This window comes from Anser brachyrhynchus, assembly GCF_964034855.1.
Source record: "Anser brachyrhynchus genome assembly, chromosome: 2".
Taxonomy (NCBI): domain Eukaryota; kingdom Metazoa; phylum Chordata; class Aves; order Anseriformes; family Anatidae; genus Anser; species Anser brachyrhynchus.
The window spans coordinates 16,956,931-16,977,753 of NC_137695.1; the positions used below are offsets into that span (position 1 = coordinate 16,956,931).

At 44.2% G+C, this 20,823-nt stretch overlaps 1 protein-coding gene across 3 annotated transcripts; it reads left to right on the plus strand.

Annotated features, from left to right (window-relative positions):
• The first annotated feature begins 908 nt into the window (after positions 1-908).
• MAP3K8 (mitogen-activated protein kinase kinase kinase 8) lies at positions 909-20,397 on the plus strand. Of its 3 annotated transcripts, none has more exons than XM_080581285.1 (9): positions 909-1,063; positions 3,678-3,802; positions 4,736-5,096; positions 7,891-8,055; positions 9,563-9,824; positions 12,692-12,798; positions 16,507-16,659; positions 17,283-17,529; positions 19,060-20,397. In XM_080581285.1, the coding sequence occupies exons 2-9, from the start codon at positions 3,768-3,770 to the stop codon at positions 19,191-19,193; spliced, it is 1,464 nt and encodes a 487-aa protein (XP_080437411.1). In that variant the 5' UTR covers positions 909-1,063; positions 3,678-3,767; the 3' UTR covers positions 19,194-20,397. The 3 variants fall into 3 exon arrangements, with proteins under 3 accessions (XP_080437411.1, XP_080437412.1, XP_080437413.1); XM_080581286.1 differs by having other exon boundaries at positions 1,049-1,067; XM_080581287.1 differs by lacking the exon at positions 909-1,063 and adding an exon at positions 1,081-3,243.
• The last annotated feature ends 426 nt before the right edge of the window (positions 20,398-20,823 follow it).

Consider the following 20,823-nt stretch of genomic DNA (forward strand, 5'->3'; position numbering starts at 1 on the left):
CCTGAGTCTTTGTCCTGAAACTTCACTGGACTTCAGTCAGCAAAAAGTCCATTGTAATGCAAGTAATAAGCAGAAAATGCAGCCTGCGTCTCATGAGATTGTTAGGGAGGTTCAACTCAACACCTGCTACTGCTGCAGGAACTGCTTTGGGTGATGAAGAAGTCCCATTTCTCTCCTTAAGCAAAAACTAATCGAAGAGAAGCTGCTGGGCAGCACAGTAGTCCTGCAAGAGTTACTGCCCTTTGGATGAGGAATAAAATGCAGTCCTGCCCCTTTTTGGCAATGGTCAAACGCATGCTACTGTCACCCGGAGTATTTTAATCCCAATGCCACTAGCAAATCCTACGCATTGTTGTCCTAAATTCCAACAGACTCTCAGCTGAAGTTTTATTTAGATGATGCTTGAACTGAGTTCGTGCAGGAAGAGTGCACATCCTTCTGGAGTGTGTACGCCATGCACGGGGACACGAGGGCCCGGGGGGACGGGGTTCTGCGAAGCCACCCAGCTGTCCCAGCAGAAACCACCGCGGGCAGGGACACACGCTGGGGACACACAGGGGAGCGCGTTGCACCAGTGTTCTCCGAGACGGGAAAACCACCTCGGGTCCCCAGCCGCTTCTGCTGCCTTTCGGGTTTCTCTTTCACCAAACGGTTCTTCATTCCAGGATGATGCAAGGGCCGCTCAGACGTGCTCTCTGCCCTCACCCCCACCCCACCCCACCCCACGATATTTGGGGCTGTTTCAACGGGATAACCAAAACCGAGGGGAGGTGGGGGGGGGGACACAGACACCCCCCTACCCCCCACTCCCCAACTCCCCGAGCCTCAGCGAGCCCCCCCCGAGGCCGGGAGGGCGGCGCTTGCTCTCTCTCCTTCCAGTAAAGCGAAATAGAAACCGGCGCCGGAGCCCGCCGCTCCCCCGCCCCCGGCCAGGCCCGGGCGGTGCTACCTGCGCCGTGCCCGCCCCCGGGACTTCCCCGCGGCCGCCGGCCGGCCCGGCCCGAGCGGCCCCGGCGCTGGCTGCGAGCGGACGGGCGGCGCGGCGGCTCCCGGAGCCCCGCAGGTAAGCCCGGGGGGGGGGGGGGGGGAGACGGGACCCCAAAACCCGGCCGGAGGAAGGGGATCGGGGGGCTCCCGGCCGGCAGGTTTTGCTCTCGGGCAGCCCCCGTGAGCTGCCCCGGACGGGGAGCACCTGCCCGGAGCCCCTCGGAGCCCCCTCGTTGATGCTGTAAGCAAGGATTCGGGGGGTGTTTGTTTGTTTGTTTGTTTATTTATTTATTCCCAAGTGGGCATCTGAAATTATGAAGAAGTTGAAATTGTGTGTTTTTTCTTGATCTGTCAATAACCTGAGAAGCAAGCGAGGCATTGATCTATTCATTTATTTGCCATCAGCGGTGGGCCGTCGCCCGCGACTTAGACCAGAAAATTATTCCCTACAGGCAACGCAAGAGACCTTTATTTTGGATATATGTCAGTTTTGAGCCAGTCAGCACAGCTTTTTAATTTTATTGAAGCTTTTTGGTCGAGTGGCTGACTCTTGACACGCACGCACACATCCCGCAGGGACTCCGAACTCGGTATCCAGTTACTCTTACTTTAACGTGGTGTAGGTCACGTCAAAGCAGCGCTCTTCCCAGAAAAAGGGTTTTAAGGAAATGCAATTCACGATAAATGGGAGAAATAAATCTTGGCTTGCAGATTGCTCATGTGATGATGTTGAAATAATGACAGAACTGGAGAAAGAGTCTTGTGCTTTAGCAACTGACCCAAGTGCTTGCACAGAGGTTTTTTTTTTTCTACTGTAGGTAAAAACAGATTTTTAACTGAGAGCATAGGTAAAACGTACCTAGTGGTGTAATTTCTTAATGTACCTGGATTGTAGAGAATGATTTGGATCATTAAGTTCCCACCACAGGTGTTAGTGGAGAATTTTAGGGGAAAAAATGGAGAATGGATTCACTGTTGGTAAATTGACACCTTTTTGCTACTAGTGGAAATATAATACATAACTTGCTGCATGATTTAAAAAATGAGCCTCACAGAGCCTAGACACAGCTCTCAGTATGTAAACGTGTACTGCTTAGAATTTGCTAGGTTTGGGAGAAGTGACGGGCTTGCAGGTTTTCTCAAGCAGGAAAAGCACAGAACTGAGAATATGCTGGTAGTAGACACCTCTTGTTATTCAGGCGCCTTTGGGTAGTAGTGGGGCTGTTGAGAGTAATAGTTTTATGGTGTAGTCTGGGAACATTTGGGGGAACAGAGCTGCTATTTAGGGAAAGCTGCATTTACTGTAAACTGCACTGTTGTCTTATGCATGAAAACATCATCAAAGAGTGAGTTGGTTTAATCGTGGTGCTTACTTGTCCATTTCCACAAAGGACTAAAGCTTCTCTAGGCTCGTGTTTTTCTTCTGAAAGTCCCTAAAGACTTGTTTCTAACTTGACCTTGCTTTTCACATGCAGTCCCTCAGTTCCTCTTATGACTGGACTGGGTGTTTCTTTTCTCTCCACCCCCATTAATTGAGCATCAAAAAAGCAATGAATAAAAGTCCTGCTGTGAGGAAAAAATAGAAATCTCCTTTATAATTAAGAGTAACCGCTTTCAGGCTTTCAGGGCAACCTTTAATTAGGGGGGTAGAACAGGAAGGCGAGATGCTAGGGGTTAGAAAACAGCCTTAGCTTGTTACTTCTTGTGTAGGTTGACAAAAACCCTGACCTCTCTCAGCACCCCAGATACGAGGTCTGTGTGCTCCCTGCTGAAGCAGTGCTAGCGACCGCAGGGGTTCCTCCTCCGCTTCCCCAGCGCTGGGGTCCCACACGTGGACCAGAGGCTGGATGCACGCTGATGAAGCACGTTACCTCCGTCTGCCCAGGGCTGGGGGCTCGGGGCTGCTCTGTCAAAGCCACCACGGGGCTTTGAAAAGGTGGACGAGGTACCGCAGGCACTCCCCGTGCCTTTTCCTGTTCTGCCTCTGCCGAGTTTTCCTGCCCGGCCTTCCGAACTCGCAGCACATGGTCTGAACTTCTCTGCCAAGTTAGCCGTGTCATTTTACTCATTTTTCTTCAACGTTAGAGCTGACGTAAATGCTCTCTAACCCATGAGAAATATGTGCCGCAAAGCTTCCACGTCCTTGTGGGGAGGGTAAGAAAGATAATGATCATAACCAGAAACTGTACCTGGGTAAGCTGCATTGCTTCGTGGCCTCAGGGGACCGAGTCTGCTGCTTGTCCTCGAGATAAATAGGTTGTGCTTCTTTTCTTTTCTTTTTCCTTTTTTAAGTATCTTTTTGTCCGGTTGTTATCTTTTGCTAAGAATAGTTGGCTGCAGTGGATTATGAAAAAGGGAAATGAGAGCTCTCAGTGTGTGGTATGTTCTGATAGTAGAGACAAATCTCATTTTCCTCCATCTGCAGGCATGAGGCAGAGAGAATAAAACTCCAGACCTAACCATGGAAAACTTATTTTTCACTACTACCTGGAAATCTGGATGACAATACAGTAGCTTGATTCTTTTTCGCAGTCATCTTTTTCTGCCAAAAATCCCCTGTTATCTCAGCCTTGTGATTACTACTTTTTCTTTCCGTGAAGCCTGTGAAGCAAACAATCATATGAATATAAACCAGTCCTTCTGCTTGAGCTGGTCTGCCATGGCTTTATTTGTTTTGCTTTTTTTAATAGACTGCTACGGAACGCTGTGAAATTATCGTCGGCGGTAAACACGGGTTCGAGAAACATGACGGCTTTGGGGATTATATTGAGACGTTTTTGATGGTTTTGTGTGATGTAACCAGGATAAATACAAGGTAAGTGCTCTCAGATATTTACATGTCAAAAACTATTTGTGTAAGTATATTAATGGCTGACCACGTATGTGTGTTTTCCACTTGAGCAGAATACCTCTCTTTGGCTCAAACTAGGAAACTGGGATGGGAATGGACTTCTTTGGATGTTGAATCCAGTTTCTCGTAGCTAAAGTCCACTTCAGCCAAACAGTCGAGGTTTATCCTAAAAGTTATTATTAGAAATAGCAAAGGCAGAACAAACTGCTGGTAACTGCTTCAAAAGCTCATTGCTTTTATGCTAGCTCCGTTTCTGACTTTCTTCCTAAATTGGTGAAAATTTCAGTTCAAATCTAGTTCTGGTCAGTCATTTGCAAAAAAAAAAAAATGGGTGGTGTATCTCAGCTGGTGACTGATTTGTGCTTTATACAGTGATACTAACAGGTGCTTATTACTAGTGGATGCTTATTAGCTTTGCTCTGTGACCTTCTCTTTCTGCACACATCATATAAATTGCTCACAGACTCTTGGGGATAAACTAATATGGTACATTTATATCTCTCTTTGTCATCCATTTCCAAATAATGCATCCTTTCATAGGCATTGAGGGTGCTCCTGCATTTTTGCATATCCAGCAAAATATAGCTGGTCCATGCTTCACTACTGTGTCAGTACCTCTAATTAAAAGCTTTGATATAAAGTAAATTCCAAGACTGAATGATGGGAGAGGTTCACTAATAACTTGCAAAAGAATTTCGCTACTAAAGTGTTTTTCTCCTTTTCCTCTTTACTCAGTCTACTAGTGATGATTTTTTTTTCTTAATACAAAACAATTTTAAATCTGACTGTATATCGATGAGCCATCTGTCGCTCTGATCACTTCTTTTCCTTATTGCTTTGCTGAAACAAATTTGGAAGAAAAGTGTCTTCAGGTTTGTTTGTTTCTCTTTTTTTCAGGAGTGGTTTTGCAAAGTGGACAGTAATGGAGTATATGAGCACGGGTAGTGATAGCAAAGAGGAAATTGACTTGTTGCTAACTAATTTAAATATGTCTGAGGTGATAGACATCATGGAAAACCTTTATCCAGGTGGAGACCTTGCAGTGTATGAAGACAGCTTAATTACGATGTGTGAAGAAGCAAATCAAAATGAAGAACACGCGGAATCTTTACTGTTTTGTGAACGAGAGGTTTCTTTGATGTCCTCTGTCAAGTACGGGACTGTGGAAGACCTGCTTGCTTTTGCAAATCAGGTGTCTAACACTGCAAAGCAATTTAAAGGATGCAGACAGCAAGAATCTGGAATCCTCTTGAATATGGTACGTTTCTTTTCTTTTTCCTTGAGAATAAGTAGGTATTAGGTATATTAGGTGTTCAAAGTTACTCCTGAATCTAAATAAAGATCACCCCCAGTCCCAGGAGTAACAGGCAGACTGTTGTTCCCTGTGGAAGCCTGGGCCTGGAGGGAATCCCTCAGGAGATCAAATCCAGCCCCTGCAGTCCAAGGCGGCTATGGACAAAGATCTGCTGTTCAGAACGATCCACTCTGTGTTGCCTCTTGGTAGCCCTGGAGATTAGAAAACATTTCCCAACACTGAAGACAAACTTGAGAGACACAATTAAGAAAGAAAAAGCCACAACTCTGAGGGCTTACAGGGGGAGTTTGGGAGATGGCGAGGGCTCTCCAGTGGCTTGTGCTCACGCAGTAACAGTTCATTACGCAAAATTCCCAAATAAAGGTCTAGCGTCTATTTTGGTAGAGTTGGTGAGTTCATTGTCTGCACAAAAATGTAAAACGTAGTAATGAGAGAGAAAGTACGTAGTATCAACTGCGACTTTCAGAATTACAATATTACCTAATATCACACTCTGCTGAATGCAAGCATGGGTGTGTTGTTTTGGGTTATGTCCATTTTTATTCCTGAAATGATTTGTATTCTACAAGCACATATAGGTATCAGTGTCGTTGAAGTTCTATTAAAAATCAGTTGTTTTGGAAACAATCGATCATGAAATAGAAGTTTATTCATACATGTTTGTCCTGCTGCTTTGTTCTCTTGGTATGTTCTAGATCTATCATCTAAAATATCTTGCATGCACTATGTTTTGCGTGTGAGCAATGGTTGCTTGAGGCTTAATGAGTTTCTTAGGTGTGAAACAGCAAAGGGTAATGTTTTATTCTGATTTTGAGTATTGCAAAATGGTCACTTTTTGAACTGTAACACTGAAATGACACTAATATTAAATGTTTCCTATACTTAGGGTAGGCACTGTTCTACATACTCGGGGTTGTTTTGCTTGGATATTATTTCTATAGATGCATACAATTGGTATGAACCAAGTGTTATTAGGTGCACGTGACTCGTTGAGCAACTGAGGACTGGAGGCAGGGCCTTACCTATAGATGCGTTTCAACAGGCACATCTACATTGTAAATACCTACTGCATTTTAGTCGGGATCAGGCGTGTTTCTGATTGCCTGCTGACTGCCACAAACTGCACCGTGGCTTGCATCACGAAGAGCCTTGGAGCACACAAGCTGGATTTCTTTCAGCTGAAACTAAATTGGAAGATGATGGGCTATGGCCACAAATGAGCGTTCACTCCTCAACACCAGGCTAGGAACTAGTCCAAAGCCTCCTGAAATATGAATAGTGTGATGTTTCCTGCTCTCCTTTGTTCTGCAAATGCGCTCCGCTCGCTGTGTTGCTTACCAGGACAGCTGTAACCCACGTGGACTAGCTAATCTCAACCCCGTGAAGTGCAGAAGCGCGCAGGGGAGATGCAGGGATTGGTACAGTCTTTGCTTTGGTCCCGATGAGTAGCGTGGGGGCTCATTCTGCATAACAGCAAAACACCTTTGTTGAAAAGGCACTCTCCCCATCAGTTAAGACCTTATCCTCGCAAAAGTTAACAACTTCTAAGAATTAACTTATTTCATGTATTTAGATGCTGGTCACAAATGACGGTTTTAGCAGTCAAGAAGATGCTTTCCTAAATCAAAAACAAAGTAGTTAAAGCACAGAGAGATTACGTGCATGACATCTTAAAAAGAAATCTAAAACCGGTAATCTTCCTAAGATGCTGTTATCTTACAAAGGGAGGCTGACGAGCTGAGCACATTGAGACCATGTGACAGGCACAGTGATAAATATCCTTAATCTACTTTTACATGCCTTTAAGAATCTTGGTTAGCTATCAGTAAACAGGTTAACCATATTCTGGATAGTGGCAGTACTGTGTATCCCTGAATTAATTAGAAGCATGTTCACTGGAAAGACTACTACTACGTTGGCTGAGAGAATACGAAGGGACTTCAGAACCAATGTCAATACTAAGGCAGGACTCATGTTGCTGCAGTTAGGAGTTTGGTTTCTCTGTCATGTGCAGAGGGAGGGAGCTCTTTCAGGGGAAGATTCAGAGCAAGATACTGACTTCAGTGCTCTGAACCGCTTCCTGAAGGACCCCTCCTTGCCCTGGTGATAGTGTAGAAAACCAGATCTCTATACGTTACCCACCTAAAGCAGATACTGTGATTTCCAGCCTTTTTTTCAGCTACAGTATAGAACGGTAAGAAGGTGGCTGGTGAGATTGTGGCAGACCTCTTCAACTGCTTACTAAGCAGCAGAAATTCTGATACAAGACGGAAAATTAAAATGTGTTCCCCTAGCAGTCCATGTGATATTAGGAAATGCTGAAACTCTTGCTCACATCATATAAGATAGCCTGTGAGTAACAGGTATGTGGCATAACAAGTTAGCAGATTACAGGAAGGACAAACATGTGCAGGTAAATCTAATAACAAGAGGTGGGTAATTTCATTAACCCAGCTGCTGTTGTTGTTGTTTCAAGACAATTAATTGCAACTTACACTTTGTGAGTTAGTCACTCGAGAGAAACGTGGATGCCTGGGCTGTGAATGGATGCCACACCTCACATGCTGTTCCCATTTGGTGTTTCTAAATAAAGACTGCTGAACAGGTCACGTGCATCGTGCACATATACAAGTGATAATTTTTTTCCACAATGTATAAAATTAATTAGGCTTGAAGTGATTTTAACCTCAGTGTTGTTTTGCTTGTTGTTTTTTTTTTTTTTAATTTAACTCCACAGATCACCCCCAAGAATGGCCGCTATCAAATCGACTCGGATGTGCTCCTGTTCCCGTGGAAGCTGACTTACAGAAATATTGGCTCTGACTTTATTCCTCGGGGAGCTTTTGGGAAGGTGTACTTAGCCCAAGATAGAGAAACCAAGAAACGAATGGCATGCAAACTGGTATGTTAGTTCAGTGGTTTTATCTCTGAGCAAACGCTGGGTGACATGGTACATATGGTATATTTTCAAACATGTCAGCATCAAATTCCACTGTTGGGCTGAATATTGCCCGGGTTTTGTAGGCCTACACAATGCAGGAGAAATGGACATTTTTAACTGTTGACTTGTTTTCGGTGTTTGGCCCCAAGACTTTAAAAGTTTCAGCATTGTGGAAGTATGTGGTAGCCCGTGTGGCTGCCCTGTGGGCAGGCCTGCTGCCCTGCGGCAGAAGAATTTCTGCTTGTCCTGCAGCACTCGTGGAGATAAAATATCAGTGTGGAATCACGTTCCTGCTGAAGGTGACAGCGAAACCCTGTTGCTGCAGATGGTTCTAGGATCTCACCCTTCAGCTGGGGCCTTCAGACATATGTTTTTGTTAGTCCAGTACAACTAATGTCTCTGTGAGCTCAGCTTACATGCAACTGTCATCGCGTTTTGGATGCTAACTCAGCATAAAGTTGCGAGGTGTCTCAAGACAATTGCTGAGCACCTCCGTATTTTTCTGCAAGCCAATGTTTTCTTTCAACCTTACCTTTCAACATCATATTCTGACTTGAGTAGTAAATGTTTAGGGCCAGCAAAAGCTCAGCTGGGACACTCTTCTATATCTCAGCACTTGTGAATAAGCACCTGCTTTGCTTCTGTGCATGACAGAGCTGGGGAGACAGTGGTGTGTCCTTCCCTTGTGGCCAGTGATGTGGGAACAGATTTAGTTTGCTAGCCCTGCATAACCCACGGCAAGGTTAAAGCTCCCTAATGCTTCTGAAAATGCAGACAGTGTTTCTCAGAAAAATATTACTGTGTTAATTGCTTCACAGCCACAAGTTTGAAGGAAAGAGAGTAAAAAGAGTGGTAATAGCCTTGCTCTGTGTAAACAAACACTGCCTATTGCTTTAATAATCTGCCATCAGTACTTTTTAAAGAAATAGTGCTGAGTGCTCACTTTAAGGCGGATTTCCTGTCTTGGAAACCATAAAAGAAAGCTGATAAGGACTTAATCAAGGTCAGTAATGGTCTGGAGCATTGTTAGTCTGCAGACCGTGCTGAGTGTTTCTTTGCTAGAAGCACTGATCCACGTGTCAAATGGGTGTACAGCTCCCATAGAGCAGATTAGTCTGTGCAAAGCTAATTGAAAAAGCAGTGGGACTTTTATCTCCTTCACCAGGAAGTTTGCTTAGAGCTTTTGCGTAACCACTAGTTTTTGACGGGAATTGTTACATTGCTTTTTCTGGAAGATTGCACTTTTTATTTGGGCACAATTCCAAAAACTCTCAGTTTTGAACAGGATGTGTTCCTCTGACTTGGAAAGGAAGAACAAGTCACAGGATCAGAATAAAGCATCGTATTTTAATACGTGGATAGGGGTGCTTTGCTTCCTTCTTCCGTTTCAATCTATAGGAAAATCAGTGTTAGTAGAGATACCCTGGGTCTTGAGCTGCTTGTATGTGGTTTTGTTTCCATCTCTTAGGTCCCAGTGGAACAGTTCAAACCATCAGATGTCGAAATACAGGCATGTTTCCGTCATGAAAACATCGCTGAGTTATACGGTGCTATTCTGTGGGACGAGACGATCCATCTCTTTATGGAAGCTGGAGAGGGAGGATCTGTCATGGAAAAGCTGGAGAGCTGTGGGCCTATGAGGGAATTTGAAATCATTTGGGTGACGAAGCATATCCTGAAAGGGCTTGACTTTCTTCACTCCAAAAGGATTATCCATCATGATATCAAACGTAAGTGTGTGATTCCTTGGGGTGCTTTGTGTTCCAGGTCGGACTGGGGCTCCGATAAAAAGCCGGGTATGGAACTGGGGTGCATTGCCTTGCATCACAGGGAGGGAGAAACTGGATGACGCCCAACAAATAACAAGATCAGGTTCTTAAGATAAGTTAGTTACACTATTTATTACTACTTTAGTGAAGAGGATGATTTGCAAGTCATAGTTCCTTTGCCTTCTTGAGCAACTCGATCCTGAAATAAAAACCTGAAGAAATAGAGCAAAATTATCAGTATGGATTAATCAGAAGTTTTCTTCTTTCCATGGAAATTTGCCAAGTATTTCCTTGCCCACCTTCCACTTGTGCCTTCTTTTAATAGTTCAGTGTTTGTGCAGGGCTGTTTCTCAGTTTGAGTCTTCTTTGGAACTAAATACATAATTTCTACTGCTTTTTCTTTTAACAATTATTGCAAATTTTAGCACGTTTGTTTTTAAAATCCTCTGGGCATTAACATGCAAATGATCAAAATGTATGGATATTAAAATCAATAGATGACTATTACATTGCTTTAACATTCAACTTTAATGCATTCATGTAATTTAATATTAAATACTGTTTCTCCCAGCAACTCCTCCCCACTGCAGACAGATAAATTGTGCCTGCCTTTCTCGTAGCAGTGCTTCTAATTAAGATGCATCTCTTCTGCAAATTCACTTTTGTTAAAAATAGATATTTTTTTTTCTGTGAAGTAGAAATATTCAAACTGGAAGTGTTAGGATTATTAATTGGCAGAAAGCGATTATCAAGCATCGCTAAATTTTGTTGGATTTTATTTTTAGATAATATGGGTCAGTGCTTAGATGGAAATTAATTTTCATGCGTTTTAGGAGGAGGTAGTGGTGTTATGGGATATGTATGTGAAAGGAGCAGAGCGGGCGGTCTGTGGGGGTGTTCCTCGGCCTTGCACCCCCAGGACAGTTTGGAGGGAGCCACGAAATCCCACTTCAGCTGACCTTAGTCTCCACTGCTCTGGGGCAAGCGGTTCCTTTTCACCTCATGCTTGCTGTGTCCGCTGCCAGCACCAGGAGAGCTGGCAGGGGGGCCGCAGCAGAGGAGTAAGGGGCATCCTGTGTGGAAGCAGGAGCACCCTGTTTTTGCCAGAAGCACAGATTTAGATCCCTCTAATTCTGAAATTTCAGGCTGAGGCGTGTGGGGTGCACCTGGGCGCAAACACCAGTGCTTCCTGGTGATGGCCCGTAGGTGTTGGACAGGCTTTGTCTGAGGTGTCCGCACTCCTGATGGGACCCGGTGCACCGTGCCCCAGATAGCTGACCTAAACGCCCGTGTCGGGCAGGGCCGCCTCTGCCAGAGGGAACCAAGGTGTGTGGTTTTCCTTGCCAGGCGGAGTCAGTAGAAAAGGCTGTTATCCAAACATCTCCGATTTCTTCTTGGCCGAGTCCTCTTCTATTGAGTCTGTGGTGCTGACGCAGGAGGAGGTGGGGATTGTAGTGACAGAAAGGCCTCCTTGAGCTAGGAAGGAGGGGGGACGCTCTGCTGGCTCTGAGGAGTAGGTCAGTGCTGTAGCTGATTTTAACCCTTCGTTGGGAAACTGTTAAATCACGAGGTTATTTGAGGTGTGTGTGGAGGGGAGAACTTTAGTTCAAAGGCCTGCAGACCCTCATCAGCTTGCTTAAGTGAGTGTAGGGTCAGTGGTGGGCACTTCCAGTCATGTCAAAGGAGGAGCTGTAGCAGAGCTGTCCCTCTCCGTGGGGTCCAGCTCTTCCTGTGTTCCAGCCGTGAAGCTAACATAGGGTGCAATCCCGAAGAAGTAGCTGCATTTATGGCAGTGCTGCCTTCTGCTTCAGTTTTATGTGGTCTTTGAAATCTGTACCTTCAAAGTTAGCGCTACAGTTACACATTAAGTAATGCTCTTCCCGTGGCACTTGTAAGTAGGCAACTATCTGGGAGATTACCTCGGGAATCCGTATGACCGAAATCAAAGTTTGTTTCTTCCCACTGTATGGTCATGGTGGGCATTATCATGATGGGAAAAGACCTGACTCCATGGTTTTCTTTAGGGTGAAAAAGTATTTTTGTAGCGTAACTTGGAGACTTCATTTGTCTGTCTTAGAAAGGGTGAATCCGAATTTCTCAAGGCTTACACAGAACATTACTTTGATAAGCACTTGATCAGAAATACAACTGCAGAGAAAGCCTGTGAGTGCAAAGCTGTGCCTTAGGCAGAGTTTCATGAAGGAAAGTGAATTAAGCTCCTAGATATTGCTGCAATTCAGTGGGAGTTTGAAATTCTCTCTTTTCTTACTTTTACAGCTGTCTTCTGTCTTCTCTTATATTGAGCTGACCGGTGTGGCTGCTGTGGCGGGGCCTGAGCTCTTTATTTCTGTCTTAATTTAAATTGCTAGTGTTAAGAAATCTCTTGGTGACCAATAGTTATGTTGTTTATAGCAAGAGCTGCACAGCATGCTCTCAGTTTGGAGACAATGAAAGGTCTTCAGAGCAAGCCAGGAGGCTGGCTGTGCTAAGATGTCCAGCAGTCTTCTAGCTTGCTCACTTACCCTCAGCCATTTTCTCTCTCTCTTGCTCTCTCTATTATTTTATTTTTAGCTAGGAAAATGACCGAACATTGTTTTCTTCTTTTACACAAACCAGTCTAGCTTGATTTTTTTTTTTTAAAGATATAATTAAAAATTGGTCCCGATCACTAACAGACCTGTTTTGGCTAGGAGAAGGACTTTGTTGGCTGTTGGAACTGGTTGTGCTGGTCTCCAATTTCAGGCAAACATCCAAATGAAAGTCATGTTGTGAAATAAACGCTCAACATGCTAGAACCTTAAATGCCATCTTTTTTGTTTTTCTTTTAGCAAGCAACATTGTCTTTATGTCAACTAAGGCTGTTTTGGTGGATTTTGGCTTAAGTGTTCAAATGACAGAAGACATTTACTATCCCAAAGACCTTAGAGGAACAGAGGTAAGGCACTAGAGGGACAAAAACCTCATTGTTGTATCACTCCAATTGCTGTGATGCTCAGGCTCAAATTTGGAGCTCAAGGGTAAATATACGTAATACTTTACATCATTGTTTGATATTAAGTTTTTGATAATCTCAATTTTTTTATTTTGAACTTGTTGAATGGAAAATCAAGTGTTACATTTTGAAAGCCTTATTGCCTTCTCTGCAGCCCCACTTTTTAGTGGTTATTTAATATGAAGTCAAGGAGGAAATTGGGATCCACTATAGCCAAACAAAGGAACAATACTCTGGGGAGGGTGGTTTGCAGCAAATCAGCTGCTGGTCACAGACACTTCAGACTGGAATTTGGTTCTTTTGCTCCATCAAAGATTTCTTCTGAGATACCAGCTGTGGACTGGGGTGACCTGCTCAGCATGGTAGTTGGACTCCTCCTTTGAAACCACAGAAATGACAAACCTGTGGGTTTTGATCTTTGGCATTTCTGAGCCATGTTTCCCATATGTGTGTTGTCCTTATACGCTATGGGGGTTATGTACTGCGTGGTTGATGGTTATCTGGTAAAATGCTTGGGCATTACAGTGAAGGAGGTGGGGGCCTTGTAAATGTTCTCAAGCACTTGAACTCTGAACATGCAGAGAGGTCCTGCTCACGGCTTGGGTACTCTCATGCCACAGTGTTTCCAGGACTGGAGCTTTAGCAAACAATCAGGCAGGGGTAATTAGCACGGATAGCTGCTGCAATTGTGGCTTTGCTTGTTCTCTGTTGCCAGAGAAGGTTGTTCACAGGAAATGCTTCAGCTTAACTGTTGGCACTTACCATTTTGATAGTCTTTCACAGCAGAGGCTTGTATTTGGAGGAGATACTCATATATTTGACAGAGCATAGCACTCCTTGGCAGGGTAGGGTAAACTAAGATTTCACAGAATGCCAGCCTTGTTTGTTTATTTGTTTTCAAGATATTTGAGAAAATACTTGAGCATTTGTTTGTGTTGGCTTTCTGGTCAGAGGAGTTAAGAGCTGAAAATACTTACTGCACTGGAAGTAATGTGCTGTTTTAGCATTTAATGTATATGCTTTGAACATATGTGCATGTGTACACTGTTAATAAAAAAATAGTGGGATGACGATAGGAAAAAAATGGGATGGAAGCCCTGGAGATGTGTGTAGGTGGGAAATTTGCAGGTTTGTGGAGCATCTATGTTCTACTCTTGGCTGATGGAGGACAGGTCAAATTTTTGTTGGTAAGATTTTGTTTGAATTTCACAGTTGTTCTTCACTTAGTAGAAAGAGAGTCTGCATTGCTGAGTGCCTACAGTCATGTCCACGGAAAGCAGACAATCCACGCAACCCTGAAATGTGCAGGGGCTTGCTGTGTGCTGTCTTGGGGTGAGGGTGATGCAGTGCCAGTTTCTGGCACTGGCCATCCTGGTGATCTGCTGCAGCACTGCGGGTGAGAAGTAAGGCTGTGGAGAGGGTGCTGGTGAAGGAGATGTTCAAATGCCTATTGAAAACTTACAGGAACATCTTAAATGCTAGTGTATGGGGTTTTGTGCTTACAAGTTCTATAGGTGCCCATGTTGAGCCTTGTGGAGTGCCTAATCCAGTTACCCATAAATGCCATCTGTAGTCTTTGATAGCACCGTTTTTCATGATTTTTTCCAAGTAAGATCTTGTCTCTTGCTCCAAAGTCATCCCTGAACTTTGCACCCTCTGTTACGCAGCCTTAAGAAGTGGTGCGGCTGTCCAGGAGTGCTGCTTCTGAACATGTCCGTGTAATGACCTCACCTCCTTAGGGCCACAGTGCTGCCATGCAGACTCCTGCCTGGCTTCTCTTGCATCTGGTACTGCCTGGGACTAGTCCCCACAAAGGAAGCTACAGCTGGAGTTCTTTCTCTCCTGTGCATCTTGTCCTCTGAGGGCTTAGGATTTTTATTTGCTCCTGTAGCACAGAAGGTCTGTGTGTATGAATCCTCTTTGAGTTTATGAAAATGAATAGCTGCAATTCTGGGCAGGATAACTGAAAGATGGTTACATTTTGTTTAGTTTCTGTAGTGTGAAAAATCTGGGTTTTCTGAACTACTTTTGTACAACGCATGCAGCACATAACACCGGGGTTGTGGTGAAGCTGCTCTGCAGGACAGGCTTTCTCTAGGCGTTTGCTACACTTTCTGCTGTGCTTCTGTCGCTTTGTTAAAGTGCAGAGGCTTCAGCTGCAAACACTGGAGGGGAAAAAAGTTGTCTACTGAGGTTAATTGAACATTGAGGGTGTGACTCGTTTGCACGAATGCTGAACTAAGAGTAGGATAGCACAAAAAAATGGCCTGTGTTACAGCTGGGTTGTGTCTGACTGGCAGACAGCTGCTAGCCCAGCGACAGGAAGGAGCGGGAATGGGAAAGTATCTGGGGCTGGGCTGCGCTCTTTGGGGGCAACCAAGCTTTAGGCCAGACTAAATCAGTTTGCAGTCACAGCTTGGGTGCACGTCTTGTCTTTGCTTTTTGTCCCTGCAGTCAAAGTACATCTTGGCTTTTGTCACACACTGACTGTAACTGCAGACAGGTTCTGGTTCCAGCGTCCTTTTTCTTCAAGAAGGCGACTTCTGTTTGTCTCTACAGACTTCACTGCAGTTGCACTGTATGTGCTAATTACTTATTTTATAAAAATGGGAACTCTTTTCTTTGCTCTGTACGAAATTTAACCATGGCAGGTGCCTTATTTTACCCTAGCTCTGAGGAAAGCAATGGACAGGGGTCAGTAGCAGCCCTAGACATCTGCTGAAGCTTTGTACATGCTTCCAACCCGAAGCTCTGGTGGCAGATGCGTGTGATTTACTGGGAAGTATTCCTGGGAATTTGCGTGAGCACTGCAGCCGTTCTCAATCTGCGGCAGCCCGCCGGCAAACTAGGCAGCGATGATTTAACTTCCTGCCCCTGTGGCAGTTCATGGCTTTTAACGCGATGCGTTGTGGCAGGGCAACTTGAACTAATTAAAGATCTGTTTGGCTCCTTCAGAGGGAAATGGGGTGAGGGAAAAGTGGAAACCAGAAGCGAACAGGACGGCTTGCCGACCGAGCTGCGCGTGTTGAACCCCCCCGTGCCCGCGGGCTGCGGCCGGGCAGCGCGGGCAGTTTCTGGCAGCAGCATGGCAGGGAGTGCCTCCCGCATCCCGCCCTGCTGGTTCTCCTCCAGCTGCAGCTGCTGGGGACTTCCCTTTGAGCACCCCTGCTGCTGTGACAAATCCGAGCTTTTCAGTGAAGAGTTCGGATGGAAATGCAGCTTGGTTTAGAGGAGATTGGAATTCCTGGTTAAAAAAGGGGTGGGAGAGAGACGCTTGCCTTAATAGCTGCTCTGGGGAGAAATCACGCAGCAGGACTCGAGACCTGGCTTTTAACCTGTGTCCAGCCTCAGACCTGGCTTGTGCCTGACTACCCTATTTCTTAGGGCAGTGCCCCAACGTGCAGGTTATTGGATAACGGGGGGAGAGAAGGCTAATGAAGACATGAATGAGTGTACCTGCCAGTTCTGTCCAAAGAGTTGTGTATTATTCAGTGTAACAGAGCAGAAAATCTATTCCACAGCTGGTGCTCGGCCTCCAGGCTGCAGGTACCAGCGGGATTAGTGTCTGTGTCTCGGACAACAACATGTCATGATTGGTCTTTGCTTGTTGTTTTCCTCTATTGATTAATCTTCTCTGACTATTCTCCACAGATTTACATGAGTCCTGAAGTTATCCTCTGCAGAGGCCACACGACAAAAGCAGACATTTACAGCATGGGAGCTACTATTATTCATATGCAAACTGGCATCCCGCCCTGGGTGAACAGATACCCTCGCTCTGCGTATCCATCCTACCTCTACATCGTAAGTGCTCTTAGAAAAGCCATAGCTCTGTTTCAGTCGAAGGGTTTCCTGTGCTCTTGTTGGGAAAGCTCCAGTCATATAAAGACTATCAAAATGTTTGTCAGAGAGATGATATCATCCTTTTTGCTTCGGGGGAGGGAGGGAAGAAGCGGGTTTTGATCATTTAGGGGAAGACAGAAGCTGAGCTGGAGTCATCTCTGTGGTCTGTGTTACAATCTACAGGCCTTGGGTTTCCTGCAAGGACAGGGTTAGAACAGCGTGAAACTTCATTGGAACAAGCCCGTCTGTGTCCTACTAGTCTGCTTTGCTTAGAAGCTGCAGATAAAAACAGAGCTTGGCAAATTTGATTCTGTGGTTCACCCACTGTGGTACAGAAGTCTGATGAATTTGCATTGCACTGGATTTTATACTTGCTTGGGGTTGCTTTGAGTTTTTAAATTTATGATAAAATCTGATAAAAGGTGGATTTTGTGTGGTTGCATATTATGTTCTAATTGATCAGCACAGCTTGGAAAGCTGGTGAGTTGTAAGCGGGGAATTCCTCGACCGTTAATGTGATTATCTGTGACTTCCTTTTCCATTGTTTCTGGAATAACTGTTTCAGTCTTTTTTTATTCCAATAGATACACAAGCAAGCTCCCCCCTTAGAGGACATTGCTGAAGACTGCAGCACTTCCATGAGGGAGTTGCTAGAAGCAGCTCTGGAAAGGAATCCTAACCATAGACTGTCTGCAGCAGAGTTACTGAAACATGAAGCCTTACACCCACCCCCAGAAGAGCAGCCACGGTGCCAGAGTCTGGACTCAGCATTGTTTGAAAGGAAAAGACTACTTGCAAGGAAGGAGCTGCAGTTACCAGAAAACATTACAGGTAAATAATACCAGCCTTACTCACCTTGCACTTTGTAGATTTTACTTTGTGTTAAACTTTGATCTGACTAAGTGTTTAGAAACAAGCTATACTCAAAAAGCTTCTGGAAAGAGACCAGTAAAATCCCAATCAGATGAGGTCAGACCCAGAACTCATTAAGAGTTATGTGAAACGCCCGTTGACTTCAACTGGGGAAGAACTTAGCCTGCATTCTGCAGCTCTGGAAGGAATGGCTCATGAAAAAGCTGTGGCAATCATTCAGGGCAGTTCTTCATGAAGTATAGGTTGCTGTCCCAGTCCTAGAGATGTTTTACTGATGCTACTGATTTGTTTTTTAACAAAAAAAATTTCAACGATCACAACGAAAAGTATCACTTTTTGCCTCCTTAAAGATAAGACACACACAAAACCGTAACTGTAATGATGCTGTCAAAAGTATAAGACCTCTGTTTTAAAAATGAAAATAACTGTGGGATAGAATTCAGTTCCCTTGTGCATTAATAATTGCTTTATTAACACATCAGTAATAACACGTGAACCATTTAAAAAACAAAACAAAACAACAACAAAACTTGGTGTGTACTCAGATAATATCAGGCCCAGGGGAGTTTGGGGATCAGTAACCTGCTAGCAGGCTTCAAAATGCTTTTCTTCTATTTCTAAAATACGTTAGGATCATCCTGACAAGGGGCATTTTAAAAGTGACCCCAAACAAATAGTTTATTTTATTGTGATAATTATTTGAAAAAATATCTATGCAAAATTTTGGGTGCTCTAGTGCATAATTGTTGCAATGAAACCACTTAACATCTAAAATAATCACTGCCTTTACATCTGTAATGGCATTGCTCCTTCTGGATTTTGCCTTGTGTGTGCATAATCTTTTGACTACAGGCAATATGAATTGATTTTTTGGTAAGAATATTTGGCTATTAAACTGGAATTCTAATTTAGGTGCATGAGATTCCAGGACACTCATTACACAAGTATTCTGGGGATGTTCTGTAGCTGCAAATTTCTTCAGATGGTGATTTAAAAGAAAAAAAATATCTGAGGATGATGGTCCTAGGTTTGTTCTGTACTGTACACCCAGTGGCACAAAGAGGATGTCATTTATTTAAATGAAAATTCCCCTCTAATGAAGGGGAATTCTCAACTGGCAGAAAACTAGTGGAGTTTTTTTATTTCCTGCACCAACCTCTCTTTTAGTACTGTGGCTCAGAGAATGAGGAAACTCTGTCTAGTTGTCCCAGCTGGTAGAGGATTTTTTGAAATATTTGAACATATTTGCTGTTTGCAGAAGCAAGCTGCTTACCTTTCTTTGCCCTAGAGTTACGAGTTGATTTGGTATCTTCCGTTTTATTTTATATGAGGTTTATTTGATATTGTCTTTACAAATTGAGAGTTCTAAAGCACAAGTAAATAAAAGCAAATGCTAGGCCAATTATTCCAGTAATGCCTGTTACTGTGAAACTGCAGTAATGAAGCTGTTTGTGCAATAGTGACATGCTTTGTCTCTTTCCTTTTTAGATTCCTCATTGTGTACCGGGAGCATGGAGGAGTCAGACCTGCTAAAGAGGCAAAGATCACTCTACATAGACCTCGGAGCTCTAGCTGGTTACTTCAATATTGTCAGGGGACCACCAGCATTAGAGTACGACTGACTCAGTAACATTTTATGTTGGCAGGTCAGAAATGGACCTCTACCTCTTAAAACCTGATTTTAAGACTTGACTTTCAAATTTGTACATAAAAATATTGCCATTGTAGGCTGTAAAATGTGAATAGTGTTTAATTGCACAGATGATTAAGCTAAACCCTTTGGGGCTTTGATAAGCTGATGCCAAGCAATGATATTCGTGCGTCTGCTAACTGACCAACAAGAAGACGGCAAAAAGAACACTGCTGGGAGCGCCTCATTCTTGGGAGATCTTCCTGTGCTGGGTCTTGCACTTTCATAAAGCTTATATTATATGCTTGCAACTATTGCCATCAAAAAAAAAAAAAAAAGAGCATGTGGCCCATAAGATCTGGTCTATCTGAGCTGTCCCTAGCGAAAACCTTCCTAAAACAAAGTCCCTGTTCCGTCTTTGAGACGTGGCCAATCTCTGGTCGTTCTCGATGTAAATCAGGACCTTCCTTAAGCTGAGCTAGTTTCTCTCAGCTGCTGTCCGGAGTCAGAGCATCACTTGGTCACAGATACGTTTCAGCTTTGCATCTTCCCTGTGCCCCCTGCTCTGTGGGTGCAGGGAATCCGTCACTGGCTGTATCTGTTAGCTTTGGGAGTAGCTCAGCAAGCTGGTCCTGACAGCGCGCGGCAGTGACTCCACCTGCTTTCGATGTTACAGATGCTGCAAGGATATCTCAGCTAGTTTTCAGGGGTAGGGCAGATGTTATTTCCTATTGGTAACAGTGGACAAGCTCCAGACTCTTGCTTTTTAATACTTCAAACTTGTACACGTGTATAATTGGCGTGAGCGCTGTGGTTTGGAAGGCGTGTCATTAGTGACAAGCTGTGTTTATGTTCCTATGGAAATGGAATTATATTGTTCTTGCTGTGCCTCATTCATTTGAAACACGATGTTTTGGATGATAGTAAAACTATGTGAACTGCATAGTTCTGTACATCCCATGGGATGAGAACGTAAACTTTTATAAAACTCTTTGATGCTTAGGATGACTCTTTTTAAGCGTTTGTGTTAAAATGGCATACTATGTATGTTGTACACTGAATCTTTTCTGAAGCACAGTCTCTTTTTCATACACCTATTATTTAATGCTGCTCCTATCTAACGTATAATCTTAAACAGATGATTTCTAGTTTGATACTGATACGGTCCAATGAATAAATCCAGCTCAGTGCCTTGAGACGTGGTCACTGTTCTTTTCTCTTTGAAATCAGCATGGGGCTGTGATCCTTCTACCTCCCCTTCCACGGCCCAGGTACATACGTGCATTGTTCCACATGCTGAGGTGTGGGGTGAAGGGTGCTGCTGACACATTTGGGACTCTCATGACAGAAAACTGGTGTTTCTGACAAAATCTCACCTAGACCACAACACTCCTTCTGGGCTGCCTGAACGTTGCACAGCAGTTGTGTGCAACATGCAACACCTCAGTCCTGATGGTAATTTCTGCAAAAAGTCCAGTTGGGAATAGCCAACCTGCCCCGTACTTACTGCGAAATCTCCAGGTGGCTAGCTGCTTTGAGGAGAGCTCTGCAGGGGAGCCCTCCTCGTATTCATTCTGGCTGTAGCAATCAGGATATTCGGGGTTCAGACTTTCAGTGGAGCT